The sequence below is a fragment of the Ictalurus furcatus genome, chromosome 28 (assembly GCF_023375685.1).
Source record: "Ictalurus furcatus strain D&B chromosome 28, Billie_1.0, whole genome shotgun sequence".
In the NCBI taxonomy this organism is placed as follows: domain Eukaryota; kingdom Metazoa; phylum Chordata; class Actinopteri; order Siluriformes; family Ictaluridae; genus Ictalurus; species Ictalurus furcatus.
This window is the reverse complement of record NC_071282.1, coordinates 19,658,627-19,678,346: the sequence shown is the minus strand read 5'-3', so window position 1 is coordinate 19,678,346 and position 19,720 is coordinate 19,658,627. Positions and strand designations below refer to the sequence as shown.

General features: G+C 42.2%; 2 protein-coding genes across 3 annotated transcripts; one reads left to right on the top strand and one right to left on the bottom strand.

The window, feature by feature from the left end:
- Positions 1–417: 417 nt before the first annotated feature.
- On the bottom strand, positions 418–5,917 carry LOC128603812 (sialic acid synthase-like). Its single transcript, XM_053618518.1, has 6 exons — positions 5,786–5,917; positions 4,850–5,065; positions 3,341–3,440; positions 3,073–3,227; positions 1,504–1,770; positions 418–1,127 (listed from the first exon to the last, which is right to left on the bottom strand). The coding sequence occupies exons 1-6, from the start codon at positions 5,915–5,917 to the stop codon at positions 939–941; spliced, it is 1,059 nt and encodes a 352-aa protein (XP_053474493.1). The 3' UTR covers positions 418–938.
- LOC128603811 (N-acylneuraminate cytidylyltransferase B) lies at positions 4,914–18,016 on the top strand. Of its 2 annotated transcripts, XM_053618516.1 has the most exons (10): positions 4,914–5,294; positions 5,984–6,137; positions 7,669–8,055; positions 9,449–9,591; positions 11,754–11,909; positions 12,110–12,243; positions 12,784–12,878; positions 17,073–17,244; positions 17,329–17,494; positions 17,596–18,016. In XM_053618516.1, the coding sequence occupies exons 3-10, from the start codon at positions 7,871–7,873 to the stop codon at positions 17,808–17,810; spliced, it is 1,266 nt and encodes a 421-aa protein (XP_053474491.1). In that variant the 5' UTR covers positions 4,914–5,294; positions 5,984–6,137; positions 7,669–7,870; the 3' UTR covers positions 17,811–18,016. The 2 variants fall into 2 exon arrangements, with proteins under 2 accessions (XP_053474491.1, XP_053474492.1); XM_053618517.1 differs by lacking the exon at positions 4,914–5,294 and having other exon boundaries at positions 6,013–6,137; positions 12,113–12,243.
- The last annotated feature ends 1,704 nt before the right edge of the window (positions 18,017–19,720 follow it).

Sequence of the window (19,720 nt, the reverse complement as noted above, 5' to 3'; positions counted from 1 at the left end):
TTGTAAAAAGCGCTATACAAATACAATTGAATTGAATTGAATTGAATTGAAAATATTGACACTGGGCCCAATTTGGACATTTTCACTTAGGGGTGTACTCACTTTTGTTGCCAGCGGTTTAGACATTAATGGCTGTGTGTTGAGTTATTTTGAGGGGACAGTAAATTGACACTGTTACACAAGCTGTACACTCACTACTTTACATTGTAGCACAGTGTCATTTCTTCAGTGCTGTCACATGAAAAGATATAATCAGATATTTACAAACATGTGAGGGGTGCACTCACTTTTGTGAGATACTGTATGTATATATATATATATATATATATATATATATATATATATATATATTGCTGAGTTCAGTATTACTGGATATTTTGTGTAGATTTATGACGCTCAATTGAAATGAAGTGGATTTCAGTTCATCAGAACGTCCAGGTTTCAGATTGCAACACCACAAAATGTGGAAAAGTTCAAGGGGTGAATACTTATGCACAGCACTGTAAATACAGAAGATACAAGCATTTTAAAGTGAATATTGTTTATTTGATTTGATTTGATAATTCAAAGCACATAAATATATGCCCACATTACATACAAATATATCAATATATGAAAAATCTATTCAGCAATCAGTGAAACAATAAAAACTCCGTGTTGTGTTTAAGAAGTAAAGTAAACGTTAGACTGGTAACTGGTAACTGGTAACTGGTAACCCAGCACTGAGGAAGAGGAATAATCAGAATCAGAAACCTTACTTGTCGACCAAGAAAAAAAACACAACTTGATCTTCACGCCCTCACACACACAGACATTCCCTTACACACCCTTAAATATTTTCCAGATGTTTAAAAATAAAACATTTTTCCAAACCCCACAGCTGCCCACAGTAAAAATATCTGAAACGAAACACAGATGTATAAATGTAAATGAAGGAATCAGTATTTGATCATGTCGTTTGTGATGGTGTCGTCTTCCTCCACGTCCTCGGTGATTTTCTTTCCCACCAGTTTGAAGATCTTTTCCGGCGGGATGCCTTGCGGTTCTGCCACCTTCACCCCCAGCATGTCCAGGGTTAATTCTGTGCCTTTCTTCACCGCCTTCTTCGCCACCACCGACTTTCCCAGCTGAAACCAGAAAAAGATGAGTTTCCATTTATAAACATTTGAATATATTTTCATTCAGAACCCATGTGGGATGCAAAGTGTGTAGAGAGCAGGTAGAGTGGTAGAACACGCTGGATTGCATGAACATGTCGACGATACTGTGAAGGCAGATCAACTAACTGTGTGATTATGGGACTGTAAAAAGTGGAGAGAAGTTGGGCTGAAGTTCTCAGGAGAGCATGGTGTCTGAGATGTCTGGTGATTTCTGAACTAAGTGGTTCAGGACAGACAGAAGAGTTTCATGCGAAAGCTTTGTGGAGAAAGACAGAGATGGGATTCAGGAGTGTAAATTTAGTATACTGTACTCTGTGGAACTTTCTCTTTAAAAGTTTCTGACCTTGCTGTGGCAGGAGGATTCGCAGGGAAGCATCTGCTTCACTGGAGATCCCAGCGCCACCTCCACCACCCGAATCTCCCGTACCAGCGCCGCCAGCTCGGCCGGCTCCAGTGACGCCGCGTGGTCGCTGCCTTTCCAGCTTTTGTCCAAGGTCACGTGCCGTTCCACGACCTTTGCACCCAGAGCTACAGCAGCCACGGACACGCTGATGCCTGCCTCGTGTCCAGAGTAACCGATTGGGATATCTGGGAATTCCTTCTGGAATTCCTGCACGGAGAGATGAGAATTAACATCAGATCAGAGACGGTTGTTTTTCATACACTACCAGTGAAATGTGTAGAATCACTCAGAAAGAAATGAAGACATGACAATATCTTACAGAGGTGTGTATTACTAACTACTCCCTTCACAGGACATAAAGAGAAATGTGAGGCTCCGGTACACAACTGTGCAGGAGGATCAGTACATCAGAGTCTCTAGTTTGAGGAACAGACGCCTCACGAGCCCTCAGCTAGCAGCTTTGTTAAATATTACCCACAAGACACCAGTCTCATCTTCAGCTGTGAAGAAGCGACTCCGAGATGCTGGTCTTCTAGGCAGACTTTCAAAAACCTGATGCCGTGACTCGGCCGTAAACACCGGACGGAGGATGATTGGAAAAAAAAGTGTTATGGACAGACTAATTTAAGGCTGTCACTCCATTCTGCAATGTCATGCTGTACCCTCTGGATGGCGCTAGATTGGAGCGTTTCATCTTTTAACAGGAAAATGACCCAAACACTGCTCCAAAAATGATGCAAAACCTATTTATGGCAGAAGCGGCGAGCGAGAATTCTGTCTGTAATGGACTGGTCAGCGAAATCACTGAATCACACTGAGATGTAGGAGAAGTTTTACCGGACGGCCATCAGACCAGTCCAGCTTCCGGGAGGTGCTTCAGGAAGCGTGGAGTGAAACCAATGCAGATTTCTTCAATTAACTGACGGAATGCTGAACATCTTCAAGGCTGTAAATTCTGCAAATATTTTTGTTTGAAGTTTGAAGCACTAAATTGTGACTAAATGGTTATTTCTAACCTCGTCAGTGTTTTGACGATATTTTCTATTCAGCTTGTCTGATGGATAAAAGTACGACTTTTCCTTTAAAAATATGACATTTTCGGAGTGATTCCAAACATTTGGACAGTAGCGTATATTGATCTTGACAGGAGGAGAGAGTGGTGCGGTGATGTCTGAAACTTTAACATCCATAACCCCGTTAAAAGGTTAAATAAAACATCTAATAAAGCAGTAAAACTTCTTTAACAGAATACGGGGTAGAGGTTGTTGTTGTACTTGTTGAAGAGGTGAGATATTTCTGTTCTTTCTTTCCTAAAACAACCCTCTGTGAAACCCTCTGCTGAAGGGTTCTTCTAGGGTTCTTTGGATGGTTAAAGGTTATACCTTTATTAATGACCTTTTTCTGAAACCAGAAGAACCCTTGAGGAACCCATTCACAGTATAGATGTCATTTACAGATGATCATTTTTGTGCTAAAATGGACCGGTGTCCCGGACTGAGAGAGCCTCACGGTGATGATGCGCAGGTTGACGTGCTCCATGGGGAGAGGATACGCGCTGGTGCACTGCAGGAAGGTGAACGCTGAGTTGTGCTTCTTCACCGTCTGATAAACATTGCGCATGATCTCCATCGACTGCATACCACTGGAGATCACCATGGGACGACCTGAGGACATGAGTGAGAACATCTCAGTCCCGTACAACGTTAGTACAGATGTACAAAATCTACAAAATCTGTACACATTTCTAGGTCTCACGTTACTTAAAAAGAGGAGCCACCTTTCTTGGCAGTCTTCTCCAGGTAGGGAAGGTTGTTGGTGTCGGCTGAGGCGACTTTGAAGAAGGGGACGTTGATTTCATGCAGAAACTCTACAGCCATCTGTGAGAGAAATGATCAGGGAGAAACACTTATACCCTGAGCATTAAAGGTAAAAGATCTAAATCATCTTATCATTAGACTGACACCACAGTATTTAGGATTGATCCTGTCTCACTTGATGCTTTCAGCTCGAGCTCTGGCCTCACTCACCTCCAGGCGTGGGGCGTGATGGAGTACATGTAACGGCGTTACGTAATCAGGATATAAAACACTGGTGACCGTAATCCGTTACAGTGACGTCAAAAAACAAACTCATCAGATTACAGCTGCATTTAGTAAAAAAAGGGAATACTATCAGGATTACAGGATCAGGATTTTATTCATTTAAAACCGAAGAAATGAATCTTTTGCTAGAACACAATACAATCAGTCGTGGCTCACGTGAGAACCTCCTGGTGCAGCGCTAATACATTTTGCACAAAGTTAATTTGGTAGAAACACAAATTGTTCTCTGAAATGTTTTTGTTTTTGTGCGTCCTCTTTTCCCCGGAACATGTCCTCTTTTTCAGACCTTAAAAAAGCTTCTAAATTTGAGAAAATGTCCGGGATTGTGCTTTAGTTTCATTATGATGTGTTTATGGTCTAATACTGCATGATGTGTGCGTGTGTGTGCATTGCTTTAACCCTCTCTGTAAGCCCCGCCTCCTCGCACACCGATTGGTCGATTATAAAAGGCTCGCAGCAACTATTGTCCAAATTCCTGCCTCTGGACCGTTACCCTCCTCTCAGCGAGCGCGTGAAGCTGAAGCGATGTTGTGTTCGGTGTTAAACAGTTACTCCACAATAGCAGCGAATGAAGCTGTTCCGAGTCGAGACGACGCCCATGACCATATAAGGTCATGTTTAATTTAATCTTATCGCGTTGCTTCGTATTACACGGCCATTCGAATGTGTAAATGATGGCAGAAGGTTCACTCGCAGCATCTGATATTATGTTTTATTCCATGAACATTCAAAAGAAAGTAGGAATTTATATTTATTTATGTGATGCTAATAGTGTGTCTTTTTCAGTGTATTAAAGTCTGCATTCATAGCAACACTGTTCTGAACTCTGTTACGACACAAAAAGGTGTCCTCTTTTCAGAAAACCAGAAGCTAGCTTTTGTGATGTAATGTTACCGTCATAAGGGACAGAGGTCTTTTATTTGTTTATTTATTTTATGAAACAAATCCAAACTTTGCACATGTTTAAGCTCTGAAATAAGCTCTAAATAAATGTATTTTAGATCATATTGCTTTTCTCTTGACTTTATTTGCATATGTGACCTTGAAGTAATCCAAAAATAATCAGATTACATTCCTTTCATATTGTGATACTTGGATTACATTACTGATGACATTTTTATAAATTAATTTGTAACTTTAACGGAACACATTTTTGAAGTCCCCCCCCCCCCCGCCCCGCTCACCTCATCCATCCCGGAGGCGGTGAAGAAAATGCCCACTTCATGAGCGAAGCTCTGCAGTTCTCTGTACTGCGCATGACTGAACTCCAGGTGGCGCTTGTGGTCCCCGTATGTGGCCCCCCACGCGTGAGGAGAGGAGTAGGAACGCTCGAGCGCGCGCTTGGCGAACCTGTGCTCGAGCTCACTCTTCTGGAATTTCACGCAGTCTGCACCACAGCTCTGCAGGAGGAGGAGGAGGAGGAGGAGGATGGTGAGAGGTCATCGTCTGATCTAATGTAATGATCCGACACTCAGTGTGTGAGTGACATGCGCAGTGAGGGAGACGGAGGGGTATAAAATGAGCTAATGATCGACTCGTGTGAAATGGGCTTGTGCTGTTCTTCTCCTGGGGCTGGAGAGGAGAGTCTGCACGGCGAGGTCTGATGTTCTGAGGAAAAGCGTCTGATGTGTAAGTGTGAGAGAGAAATAAGGCATGACTTTGGTTCTGTTATTTGTGATGAATGCGTTGTGTTGAAATTAAATGATGCATTTCCGGATACAGTTAGGCATGAAGGTTTTTATTTTTTATTTTTTGAGAAAGCAGCTTCTTACAGTTTCTTGGTTTATCAGATAAACATATCTTTTTCTATTTATTATTTAATGAATGCACCATCTTATTTATTATTATTTAGTCACACGGCAGATTAACTTCTTCTTCTTCTACTTATTATTATTATTATTATTATTATTATTATTATTATTATTATTATGATTATTATAAGCGTGTTTGCAGATTCCACATATTTTTACAATTTTTTTCTCCTAGAATATATTGATGAAATTATAGTTATGCCTTTTCTGATATTTTCACAAATTGTTGTGCGTGTGTTTAATAATAAAAGTTAACAGGTCTGATATAATAATATTAATAATAATAGTAATGTTCTGGACCTGCAGTACCTTAGCCATGCGAATCATTTTCTTGGCAATGTCAATGTCTCCTTGATGATTCTGACCGATCTCTGCGATGATGAAACAGGGGTTTGACCCCCCGATCCTTCTTCCTGGACAAAGTTCAAACTCGAGAGGCATCTTCTGTCCAGTTCTAACCCTGTATCTGTAGATAATTTGCGCGTCTTTTCTTTACGATGTTCTCAGGAGCAGCAGTATCTGAAGAGGCTTGCATGAAGGTCAGGGGCCAATTTATACTCTTCACAATGATCCTCCTCCTCCTCCTCCTCCTCCTCCATACCGGATCGGTGGCATGTTTCAGGGACAATGGACACGTCACTCATCCCGGTATATACCGAAAGTGAGCTATACTTTTGAATAGGTCTATTAGTGAACAATTCACCAGATGCAGAGACAAATAACTCTCTGGTGTGTCTCCACATAACAGCCGCAGCATCACCTCCTCCATCAGCGCTCAGTGTTCGTACATCTGACCCGTGCACCGGGACTTTTAACAAATATCAGCTGAGATTCCTAAAAGCATCGCAAAGTTAACGTTATTTAAAGTGTGTGTGTGTGTGTGTGTGTGTGAGAGAGAGAGAGAGAGAGAGAGAGAGAGAGAGAGAGAGAGAGAGAGAGAGTTCACTCTACAGTTTCATTCTGGTTTTTGTGCTGCGATTCTTTTTTAAAACCCGATTCTGATTATTGTAAAGGACAGGAATGAAACCCGTGATGCTTTTCATCTCGTGTAAACACTTCACACTCACTTTTGGACAGTTTCGGATTGCATGACCCGACACAAACAAACAAACAAACAATCAAACAAACAAGCTAAGAAATAAAAGTGAACATTGATGATTTGAGTAGTTTTGTATGAATTTGTCGGAATAGGGTTTTATTGCGCAGGTTAAAGTCCACTCGGAGCAGCGGGTAAAAGCGCAACCATAATGTCGCAAAATACACCGGAAACGGGAAAAGGCAAAAAAACAAACAAACAAAAAAACCCCAAAACAAAACTCAACGTTTAATTAATCTAGATTATAGACTTCTGTATAAACTCGCGCGCGGTCATTACCGATTTATACATTTCCGCGCGTGAGCGTTACCGAAAGGCTGCGTGCGTAAATTAATTAATCACGTGCTTTTAAAAAAGGGAAAATAAAATACATGCAATACACGTGAGATTTTTTTTTTTTAAAGATTCAGATTCATATTCAGAAGAGTCCAATCGAACCGCAATGATCTGACATGTACAGCATTCCGATTCAAATATTTCCCCAATTATACCCATGCAATAATTTAATCAGATTCTAGGTCTAATATTACTACTAATAATAATATAATACACTATATATATAAAACACTCCTGGGGAATTTTTTTTAAATGGACCAAGCCCAAAATGTCAAAATATTAAGCTTTTAATGATTTTAACAACAAATCATTGGTTAGAAATGAGCAATGAGTTTATTATTTTGCCATTTTTGGGCTTGGCTCTTTTTTTTTTTCTCCCCAGGAGTGCATAAGAAATATATCAGGCTATAATTATAAATAATAATAAATAATAAAATATGACACCCTCCTCACAGAAAAGACACACAAACTTCACAAGTGAATAATCACACGATTTAGACACGTTATATTTCACGCTTAAAAAACACTCACGTGAATTGCCTGTATTTTATTTTCCCTTTTTTAAAAGCAGGTGATTAATTAATTTACGCACGCAGCCTTTCGGTAACGCTCACGCGCGGAAATGTTTAAATCGGTAATGACCGCGCGCGCGAGTTTATACAGAAGTCTATAATCTAGATGAATTAAACGCTGAGTTTTTTCCTTCTCCCTTTCCCGTTTTAACACAACATGAAACGAATTAAATGCCTGTGTTTTACAGATGGCGGGAAAAAGACACACAAAGCCACAGCAGCTGCTGTTTTATGAAGCAGAAAGCGGAATCTTTTCCCAGAATGTTCCAGAACAGACTTTTGTTGCGGATGAAACAGGTGAAGGCACGAGACGCAGTTAAAGGGCGTGTCTTTGCACTGCGTGCTGGAGTTCTGAGTGGATGAACCACACTGTCAGCGGTGCAGAGAGACATGGAGGCAGCAGACAGCCAGAGAGAAATCTCTCCGAAAGAGGAAAGAAATCCGCACAAAGCGGCGTTAATTCTGGCCAGAGGAGGGAGCAAAGGGATCCCCCTGAAGAACGTCAAGGTCCTGGCTGGAGTTCCTCTCATCGGCTGGGTGATCCGAGCAGCGCTGGACTGTGAGCTTCTCGACAGGTATTAAAGATCTGAAACACGTTTCATCAGAAATCTCTCTTCCACGAATAGCTTTTACTCCTCCAGGAAAAGGTGAAAGATGTAAAGTGTGAGTTTTTCAGGCCAGTGCGAACTTGAGCGAGAGATCTAATCTCATCAGACACTATATCTGTGCTATAAAAGAGATTTGCACTATAAGAGGTACTGAGGGGGCAGGTGGAGAGGAGCAGGTGGAGAGGAGCAGGTGGAGAGGAGAGGAGCAGGTGGAGAGGAGAGGAGCAGGTGGAGAGGAGCAGGTGGAGAGGAGCAGGTGGAGAGGAGAGGAGCAGGTGGAGAGGAGCAGGTGGAGAGGAGAGGAGCAGGTGGAGAGGAGCAGGTGGAGAGGAGAGGAGCAGGTGGAGAGGAGCAGGTGGAGAGGAGAGGAGCAGGTGGAGAGGAGAGGAGCAGGTGGAGAGGAGCAGGTGGAGAGGAGAGGAGCAGGTGGAGAGGAGCAGGTGGAGAGGAGAGGAGCAGGTGGAGAGGAGAGGAGCAGGTGGAGAGGAGCAGGTGGAGAGGAGAGGAGCAGGTGGAGAGGAGCAGGTGGAGAGGAGAGGAGCAGGTGGAGAGGAGCAGGTGGAGAGGAGAGGAGCAGGTGGAGAGGAGCAGGTAGAGAGGAGCAGGTGCACCTGACGGGAGCATTAAATCCGACACTCAGTTTAAAATGCATAAAAATGATCCGCAAGTGCATTTGATAATAACAACCAAAAACTCAATAAAACCACACAAATTGTTTATATATATATATTAAATGTCTTTTGTCTGCTGGATTGTAGTTGATTAGATTATCAAGCAATTAAATAATCTAAATTAATTACATATGAGACGTGTGTGAGACGTGTGTGAGACGTGTGTGAGATGTGTGTGGCCTGTGAGACATGTAATGTGAGATGTGTGTGAGATGTGTGTGGCCTGTGAGACATGTAACATGTGAGATGTGTGTGAGACGTGTGTGGCCTGTGAGACATGTAACATGTGAGATGTGTGTGAGACGTGTGTGGCCTGTGAGACATGTAACATGTGAGACGTGTGTGAGACGTGTGTGGCCTGTGAGACATGTAACATGTGAGACGTGTGTGAGATGTGTGTGGCCTGTGAGACATGTAACATGTGAGACGTGTGTGAGACGTGTGTGGCCTATGAGACATGTAACATGTGAGACGTGTGTGAGACGTGTGTGGCCTATGAGACATGTAACATGTGAGACGTGTGTGAGACGTGTGTGGCCTATGAGACATGTAACATGTGAAACGTGTGTGAGACGTGTGTGGCCTGTTAGACGTGTAACATGTGAGACGTGTGAGACGTGTGTGAGACGTGTGTGTGGCCTGTGAGACATGTGACGTGTGAGACGTGTGACGTGTTCTCTCGTTCTCAGCGTCTGGGTGTCCACAGACCACGATGAGATTGAGTGCATTGCCAAACTCTGGGGCGCTCGGGTGATTCGCCGGAGTCCTGAGGTGTCCAAAGATTCCTCCAGTTCACTCGACACCATCCGCGAGTTCATCAGACTGAGGCCAGGTACACGCATGATCACATGATCACATGTCACCTGTCTGTGACCAATAAAAACAGAAACACACCGGGAACATGATTTAGAGCCGATCATGACGACGTGGCAGTGGTACACAGTCCTCTCTTCCAGCGATGCAACACGAGTGAGACCCATCACCACATGTAGATTGTGTATGAGATACGAGCTTTATTGAGGTTGATGATTACACTTCTGTCAGTAATTAACTCACAGCTCTGTTGAAATGACAGAAACTCAGTTGTGTATCTTATCAGTAACTCCACAGACAGGCGACTGCTGAGTGAAGCGCTGTGCACAATACTGACAGATACCTGAAACCGACCAACAACCATAATTCAGTTCAAGTTCCTGTTCTCACACACAGTGGATGAAAAAAAGTTTACACACCCCTGATAAATCATGTCAGAGCCGTTTCCGCCTCAGTGTGAAATTACACCGTATAACAGTGAAGTGCAAAACAATCAGAAACAATTCTAGGGAAAGAGAAAAAGCCTCTCGTTTTTCTCTCTCTCCTGAAATCAGTGAGGAAAAGCAGTCTGTGGTGTTAGAGGGACGCGGTGCTCGTACCGGGACACCGAGCTCACTCGCGTACGCCGTTCCTCTCAGGGAGAGACGCGACCTGCACTTTATTTAAAATCACACCAGCTTACTCTGACGCATGCGCGCATGATGATGCCTTAAGTAGTGGGACAGCACACAACGCTACACAATGCTATACAACGCTACACATCCCTACACAACGCTACACAACGCTACACAACGCTACACAATGTTACACAATGCTACACAACCCTACACAACCCTACACAACGCTACACAACGCTACACAACCCTACACAATGTTACACAATGCTACACAACCCTACACAACCCTACACAACCCTACACAACGCTACACAACACTACACAACGCTACACAACCCTACACAATGTTACACAATGCTACACAACCCTACACAACCCTACACAACCCTACACAACGCTACACAACACTACACAACGCTACACAACCCTACACAATGTTACACAATGCTACACAACCCTACACAACCCTACACAACCCTACACAACGCTACACAACACTACACAATGCTACACAACCCTACACAACCCTACACAACGCTACACAACGCTACACAACACTACACAATGTTACACAATGCTACACAACCCTACACAACCCTACACAACCCTACACAACGCTACACAACGCTACACAATGTTACACAATGCTACACAATGCTACACAACCCTACACAACGCTACACAACACTACACAACGCTACACAACCCTACACAATGTTACACAATGCTACACAACCCTACACAATGTTACACAATGCTACACAACCCTACACAACCCTACACAACCCTACACAACGCTACACAACACTACACAACGCTACACAACCCTACACAATGTTACACAATGCTACACAACCCTACACAACCCTACACAACCCTACACAACGCTACACAACACTACACAATGCTACACAACCCTACACAACCCTACACAACCCTACACAACGCTACACAACGCTACACAACACTACACAATGTTACACAATGCTACACAACCCTACACAACCCTACACAACCCTACACAACGCTACACAACGCTACACAATGTTACACAATGCTACACAATGCTACACAACCCTACACAACGCTACACAACACTACACAACGCTACACAACCCTACACAATGTTACACAATGCTACACAACCCTACACAACCCTACACAACGCTACACAACACTACACAATGTTACATAATGCTACACAACCCTACACAACCCTACACAACGCTACACAACGCTACACAACACTACACAATGTTACACAATGCTACACAACCCTACACAACCCTACACAACCCTACACAACGCTACACAACGCTACACAATGTTACACAATGCTACACAATGCTACACAACCCTACACAACGCTACACAACACTACACAACGCTACACAACCCTACACAATGTTACACAATGCTACACAATGCTACACAACCCTACACAACGCTACACAACCCTACACAACCCCCGATAATAACCAGTGATATTCTCATGACTCAGTTCGAGTAGGACTCCAGATGTTGCACGTTTCCTGAACACACTCTTCCTTCATCCGTGTTGCAGAGGTGGACATCATTTGTCACATCCAGGCCACTTCTCCATGTCTGCACCCTTACCACATTAAAGAGGCGTTAGAGATGATCACGGAGGAGGGATATGACTCGGTGTTTGCCGTGGTGCGCCGACATCAGTTCCGCTGGACGGAGGTGAAGAGAGAAGGTATGACGACGGAGGAGTTTCATTCAGGAGGGAATACATGAACTAAAATCTCTAGATCATCTGTACATTAATAAGTGCGACATGTTCATGTACTGTATTTTGGGCGGAGATCAAAGGGGGTCTTAGCAGCGGTTTTTGCCCCAGCTTAAAGGGCACATTCTGCACATGTAAGTAATTCTGTGTTTATAATCCTGTTCTAGAAGGTAAGAACCCCGTTCCTCTGAACCTGGACCCCTCCAGGAGACCACGCCGTCAGGACTGGCCAGGCGAGATCTGTGAGAACGGTTCCTTTTATTTCACCAGGAGAGAACTGTTGGAGAAGGGCTTTCAGCAGGTACGATATCCACATGACTGATTTATCCACACGTGCACGTGTCATTATGTCCAGGAGTGACACTGAACTGAAGTCTTACTTTATACATTAATAAAACTCCGTATAGATCACATCACAGGGTTGGACTGCACCAAGAAGGATTAAACAGTTCATCAAGATTTACTTATCTAAGTTTTATTATGATTTTTCAGAATGATAATTATAATATAAACTTAAGATCTGATTTAAAGCTTCATGTTTATAATTGAGTTCAGCACAGTGCTTTCCTCCATTCCTCTGTTTTTATCCTGGTAAGTTTAAACCACTTCATCTAATCTGGAATTAAATCTAAGTTTAAGATAAAGGATAAACAATGTCGTAAATCCAGTACTGATTATTTTAAAAGTTTAAAGTTTAGTGCAAATTATAATAATGATGATAATAATAATAATAATAATAATAATGATGATGATGATAATGATAGATAAACTTTCCCGATGAAAGGTTGGTGCAGTCTGAGTCGTAGTTACAACATGTTCTCCTTCTCCGTATGACTCGAAGGCTGGCAGAATCGCCTACTACGAGATGCTTCCTGAGCACAGTGTGGATATCGACGTGGACATCGACTGGCCCGTAGCAGCTGAACGAGTCCTCAGGTAGGGACGAAAACGGTATCAGTACCGCTGATACTTTACTGCACGATTCATTCGCTGTCTATAAATCATCAAAGCTCAGAAATTCGTCCTCAGTGTTCCTCCAGAGGGCGAGTTGCTTTCAGGACTGTCCTTCAGGATCAGTAAACTTCATCTCGTCTCATCTTAAGTGAAATCATTGTGTAGAAATCTTACTAAATTTAAAGGCAGATTGTAATTGTATGTAAAAGTCAGAAACAGAGTGACTTGACTGGAGGTCAGGACGTGCAGGTGTGGATGACGTTAGTGTCAGTAAATGACAGGATTGTTAAAACTATACCTCACGCAGTAAGCACTTCATAAAGACATGTTACGCTTGATATTAAAGCACAGAGGAATATCGTGTATAAATAGATTCCCTTTGCAGTTAACATTTATTTCTGAAGTAAGGGAAGTTCTTTGGGCTTCACACCGCCTCACGTTCGCCTCACGCCTCCAGGGTCGGGGGTTCGCCTCACACCGTGGCCCTGTGTGTGTGGAGTTTGCATGTTCTCCCCGTGCTGCGGGGGTTTCCTCCGGGTACTCCGGTTTCCTCCCCCAGTCCAAACACATGCATGGTAGGCTGATTGGCGAGTCCAAAGTGTCCGTAGTGTATGAATGGGTGTGTGAGTGTGTGCCCTGCGATGGACTGGCACCCTGTCCAGGGTGTACCCCGCCCTGTGCCCGATGCTCCCTGGGATAGGCTCCAGGTTCCCCACGACCCTGAAAAGGATAAGCGGTTGAAGATGGATGGATGGGAAGTTCTTTGCTCTTGTAGTATTCAGTTAGTTTTATCCCTGTTTATGTTTCTATATATTTAATTCTGAAGAGAACTCTGTGCTTGTCACCCATCCAGACAAGGCAGAGAGACGTCTGGTGTAGTGGACAGTAGGTAGGACTGGAATAGACATCTGTCCAGGCTGACAGGTGAAGGCCAACATCTGTAAGTCCTTGATGTCTTCAAGAAATAAAAAAGTAAATATATTTGGTCTGTAACCTGGGACAAAAATATTTGAAGTCATTTCAGTTCATACGCGTCAGGAAGTGCACAGGAAATGCAACACGTTTGTCTTATTTTCCCCGAAACCTGATGTGAGGGAGTTATTCTGCACCGTGTACGTTTCATCCATACCTTTACAAATCCCATCCGGTCAGGTACAAAAGCTCACAAAGGTGGAACATTTTAATCAGGGTTATACATGTGAAAGCCTTTACCATTCAGTACCATTCAGTACCTTTCATTACCATTCAGTACCATTCAGTACCTTTCATTACTGTTCAGTACCATTCATTACCATTCAGTACCATTCACTACCATTCAGTACCATTCATTACCATTCAGTACCATTCATTACCATTCACTACCATTCACTACCATTCAGTACCATTCACTGCCTTTCATTACCATTCATTACCATTCATTACCATTCAGTACCATTCACTACCATTCATTACCATTCACTACCATTCACTACCATTCAGTACCATTCATTACCATTCAGTACCATTCATTACCATTCAGTACCTTTCATTACCATTCATTACCATTCAGTACCTTTCATTACCATTCACTACCATTCAGTACCATTCACTGCCTTTCATTACCATTCATTACCATTCATTACCATTCAGTACCATTCACTACCATTCATTACCATTCACTACCATTCACTACCATTCAGTACCATTCATTACCATTCAGTACCATTCATTACCATTCAGTACCTTTCATTACCATTCATTACCATTCAGTACCTTTCATTACCATTCACTACCATTCATTACCATTCACTACCATTCATTACCATTCACTACCATTCAGTACCTTTCATTACCATTCATTACCATTCACTACCATTCAGTACCATTCACTGCCATTCAGTACCTTTCATTACCATTCATTACCATTCACTACCATTCATTACCATTCACTACCATTCACTACCATTCAGTACCATTCATTACCATTCAGTACCATTCATTACCATTCAGTACCTTTCATTACCATTCATTACCATTCAGTACCTTTCATTACCATTCACTACCATTCATTACCATTCACTACCATTCATTACCATTCACTACCATTCATTACCATTCACTACCATTCAGTACCTTTCATTACCATTCATTACCATTCACTACCATTCATTACCATTCACTACCATTCAGTACCTTTCATTACCATTCATTACCATTCACTACCATTCAGTACCATTCACTGCCATTCAGTACCTTTCATTACCATTCATTACCATTCACTACCATTCAGTACCATTCACTACCATTCATTACCATTCAGTACCATTCATTACCATTCACTACCATTCACTACCATTCACTACCATTCATTACCATTCATTACCATTCAGTACCTTTCATTACCATTCATTACCATTCACTACCATTCATTACCATTCAGTACCATTCAGTACCATTCACTGCCATTCAGTACCTTTCATTACCATTCATTACCATTCATTACCATTCAGTACCTTTCATTACCATTCATTACCATTCATTACCATTCAGTACCTTTCATTACCATTCAGTACCATTCAGTACCTTTCATTACTGTTCAGTACCATTCAGTACCTTTCATTACCGTTCATAACCATTCAGTACCATTCACTGCCATTCAGTACCATTCAGTACCATTCATTACCATTCAGTACCTTTCATTACCATTCACTACCATTCAGTACCTTTCATTACCATTCAGTACCATTCATTACCATTCATTACCATTCACTACCATTCAGTACCATTCAGTACCATTCAGTACCATTCAGTACCATTCACTACCATTCAGTACCACTGAGGAATGAGGAATTCCTCCCTAAACATAAAAACAAACGTTAATTTCACAGTGAAACTGTGTTTCAAAAGACTAACAAGAACGAGTTTGGAGATGAAAAACACACTAAAAGTTCCTACAGTGTAAAATATTTTCATCTACACTCACTGCCCATTTTATTAGGAACACCTGTACACCTGTCCGTTCATGCAGTAATCTAATCAGCCAAATATATTTCAGCAGCGTAGTCCATAACAAACACGCAGAGACAAGTCCAGAGTTTCGGTTAATGATCACATCAAACATAAGACTGAATAAAACGGTGTGATCTCTGGAACCGTGACAGGTTCTTGGTACCGAACGGAAACTGCTGATCTCCTGGAATTTTCACACACACACACCCACACACACACACACCAGTCTCTACAGCTGGGCTGTGATCTTATTCAGAAAGGTCAGGTGTGGTGCAGGTGTTTATTCCAATCAAGCAGAAGCCACACCTGATTCCACTGAAAGATAAAATCAGCTAATTAAACAGGTGGAACCAGGTGTGGCTCCTGCTTGATTGGAATAAACACCTGCACCCACACCGACCCTCTCCGAGTAAGATCACACACCCCTGCTCTAACGGTTACTCAGAATGATGTCCTTATTTCCACTCGAATTACTTTCTTATAGTTTAGAAAATAATAAAGTTATAAAGTCTTAAATGTTAAGTCTGTGGTGTTGAAGTTGCCAGTTGAAATCGTTAAAAACAGTTCCAGAATTGACCGCAGACTTTCCTGCTGCTTTATCTCACAGCAATAAATTATGAAATTAGGTGGTTCTCTCCGCATGTTTCCCGGCTTGTTGCCACACGTTGCAGATTTCCCTCTCTTGTGATTGTTCTTTGTGTACACTTACTCCATTTCTTAAGTTGTGCTTAAAGATGAAGAATATTTATGTGGAATGAGTAATAACTGAGCAGTATAATTACTCCACCTAAAATATTACGGATATCTGAAAAATATAATTTGTTGGTCAAATGCTAATTTATTTTCGTGAAACAATCTTCAATAATAGAAATGAATTTTAGACAAACTGAACTGTTGGAATTTTGGGCATTTATTTCGCTGTATCCAGCTCACAGAATCACTTCATGATATTAAGAGATTGTATTAAGTATAGATTTTTATTATTGTGATATTTAGAAGGACCCTGAATTATTTTTTAGAGTGCACTCTCAGGAAAAAAAAGAGTTTTTTTTTAAAGACTTTGGATTGGAAGTAACAGAGAATGATTAATTATAGTTTAGATTTTTCATTTCAGGACGTTCTTCTTGACTCGTGGCACGTTATCATTTGTAGACGCTGTACAGATGATTCTTTCCTGCTCTTTGGCAGGTTCGGTTATTTCGGGCGTGATAAGTCCAGAGTGTTTAGGTTGTTGTTCTGCTCCGTGTCCGGCTGTCTGACCGATGGACAGATTTACATGTCGGTCTCCGGGGAGGAGCTGGTGTCCACCAACACACAAGATCTCAGTGCCATTCACCTGCTGCAGAGCGAGAACATCGAGGTGAGACTTACCTGCTCTTGTGTAGCGTCAGAACATCGTCCTTTATTTCTTTTATATGCTCATAGTTTTGGTTCTGCATGTCAGGTGATCCTGATCTCCTCCAGCAATGACCCGGTGTCTGAGGTTCTGTCTGCAAAGCTGGCTGAGCGTGCAGGATGTGTTCTCCACTACAGAGTCGAGAACAAACAGGCTGAAGCGGAGAGACTGATGAAGGAGCGAGGCCTGCAGTGGAGAGACGTGGCCTTCTTTGGTGAGACTCCAAACAATTCGAAACATTCCTGAACTTTTTTTCGGAAGATTTCTTTCACAGTACTGAAAAGTGCTCCTGGTTCCTGTCTGCTTTGTCCTCAGGTACGGATCTGCAGGATGTGGAGTGTTTATCCAAGGCTGGCTTTAGTGGGGTTCCTCCAGGAGCTCTTGCTGCCTCGGTCATCGCCTCTAAATACACCTGCAAGAACGGCGCAGGCCACGGAGCGCTGCATGAGTTTGCTACTTACCTTCTCCAGCTGAAGGAGAAAACCCTTTCGACCCCAAATCATGACAACGTTGATAGGAAAAATTTTTAGAGGAAATAGAATGTGGCTTTTGCCATGTTGCTTTTGAAATGCATTTAAATTCTGGGTTTTTCCCCAAATGGTTTCTGTTCTTGGTTTGATTTGATTGGTGGTTTGGTGTGCTGCAGGTTTGAGCACTGGTGATTGAAAAAAAATGAAATTTGGGCTGTTATTATGCAGTTAAACATGTGAATGCTCAATAAATGTTCAAAACTTGTGCTGGGATGTTGGATCTTCAGAATTGAAAGTCCTGCTGATTTAGTCAGAACCATGACACAAACACTGAATCCGTGTAAAGATGTCCTCATGCGCACCTCGTGTCCACGGGCCGAACGTACACTACAGTATATGTAAAAAGTCTACACACCCCTCCTGTTAAAATGGCAGCTTTTTGTGATGGAACTTTTCCCAAATTACAACCTGTACACATTAAATGGAAAAGAAGCGGAAGGTTTTTTATAAGAAAGGGAAAAAAAGTACAAATGAAAGTTACAGTAATCTGGTCGCATAAGTGTACACACCCTTTTATAATCGGGGACGTAGCCGTGTTCAGAATGAACCAATCACGTTCAAGCTCATGCTCAAAAGTATTTATCATACAGCTGTCATCAATGAAATTATTCTAATTAACCCCAAACAATTTCAGTTCAGTTCAGTGTTGTGTGTACAGCGTGTTTAACAGTGGACATTGTCCCAGAGCAGCGGTACAGAAATATATACACTCAGGATATAGATGTTAAATGTATGAATTTATCTCTAATGAGCAGCCAGAGGAGACGTGGTGAGGAAAAACTCCCTGAGACGATATGAGGAAGAAACCTCGAGAGGAACCGGACTCAGAAGGGAACCGTCCTCATCTGGGTGACACCGGATAGTGCGATTATAAATAAATACACCCCTTCTGTAAATGTGCTAATACTACATGCTCAAATAGTGCAGTTGTGTAAGCAGGAAATTCATTACAGTTTCTACAGGAAGTCTGTTGTGTTGAACTTCTCCACTGGTCACTGATGGAGACTCCAGTGCAGCACTGTTTGTGGTAACTGTAGTGTCGTGTAGTGACAATACATTTCTTATCTTAGCAATATGAGATAGAAACTGAGATGAAAGAAGACTATCCTAGTAATATTATCTACATGAGCATCAGATGAAAGACTGGAGTCAGTAATCACTCCGAGGTCTTTACCTCGGTGTGCATCGAGAAGTCTCCATTTACATCTACGACCCGATAACGATGGGTCTAATAAGACCTGAGGCAGGAGAGGACTGTTCCCTTAATTTCATCAACATGTTCTAGTATATTCTTCACCTCAGTGTGCATAGAGAAGTCTCCATTTAATGAAATAACGTTAATGAAGAGACGTAAACAAACACGTAATAAACATCTGCATGCTGATAAATATAATAATTAAACATATTATGGCCCTGTGCAGATCTAGCACTAAAGTAGAAGATTAAAGACACGGCGCGGTTCTTTATTGTGGGCTGATGTGTGTTTTTGCTGGAGGTTTTTGAATGAATGGATAAATTCATTGGCCAGGTGAGATCTGTGAGAACGGTTCCTTTTACTCCACCAGGAGAGAACTGTTGGAGAAGGAGAGAACTTCCAGCAGGTACGATATCCACTGTGACCGATTTATGCACACGTGCACGTGTCATTAATGTCCAGGAGTCCATAATTCAAGGATTTCCCTGTCCATACCTGCAGGTTCTCACTGACACATTATTGTCGTGTTTGTTTATGCCTAGCACTCCCTACTCCAGCTTTTCCTATCTCAGTCATCATGTAACCTGTTGTGCTGTACTGAAGAGTGATGTTGTCAGTAGATGAAACAGTGTGGGTTGTTTGCAGTGCTTCCTGGTCAAACTTAGTAATTCATTCATTACTGTAAGTAATTATGAGCTCCTCTCGCAGGTCAACA

Coding starts and splice junctions, on each gene's coding strand:
- LOC128603812 (XM_053618518.1), bottom strand. CDS start 5,917: ATGCCTCTCGAGTTTGAACTTTGTCCAGGAAGAAGGATCGGGGGGTCA. Junction 1,771..3,072: donor TCAACCTGCGCATCATCACC/GTGAGGCTCTCT, acceptor CTCTCCGTGCAG/GAATTCCAGAAGGAATTCCC. Junction 1,128..1,503: donor AATCCTCCTGCCACAGCAAG/GTCAGAAACTTT, acceptor TTCTGGTTTCAG/CTGGGAAAGTCGGTGGTGGC.
- LOC128603811 (XM_053618516.1), top strand. CDS start 7,871: ATGGAGGCAGCAGACAGCCAGAGAGAAATCTCTCCGAAAGAGGAAAGA. Junction 8,056..9,448: donor GACTGTGAGCTTCTCGACAG/GTATTAAAGATC, acceptor TCTCGTTCTCAG/CGTCTGGGTGTCCACAGACC. Junction 9,592..11,753: donor GTTCATCAGACTGAGGCCAG/GTACACGCATGA, acceptor TCCGTGTTGCAG/AGGTGGACATCATTTGTCAC.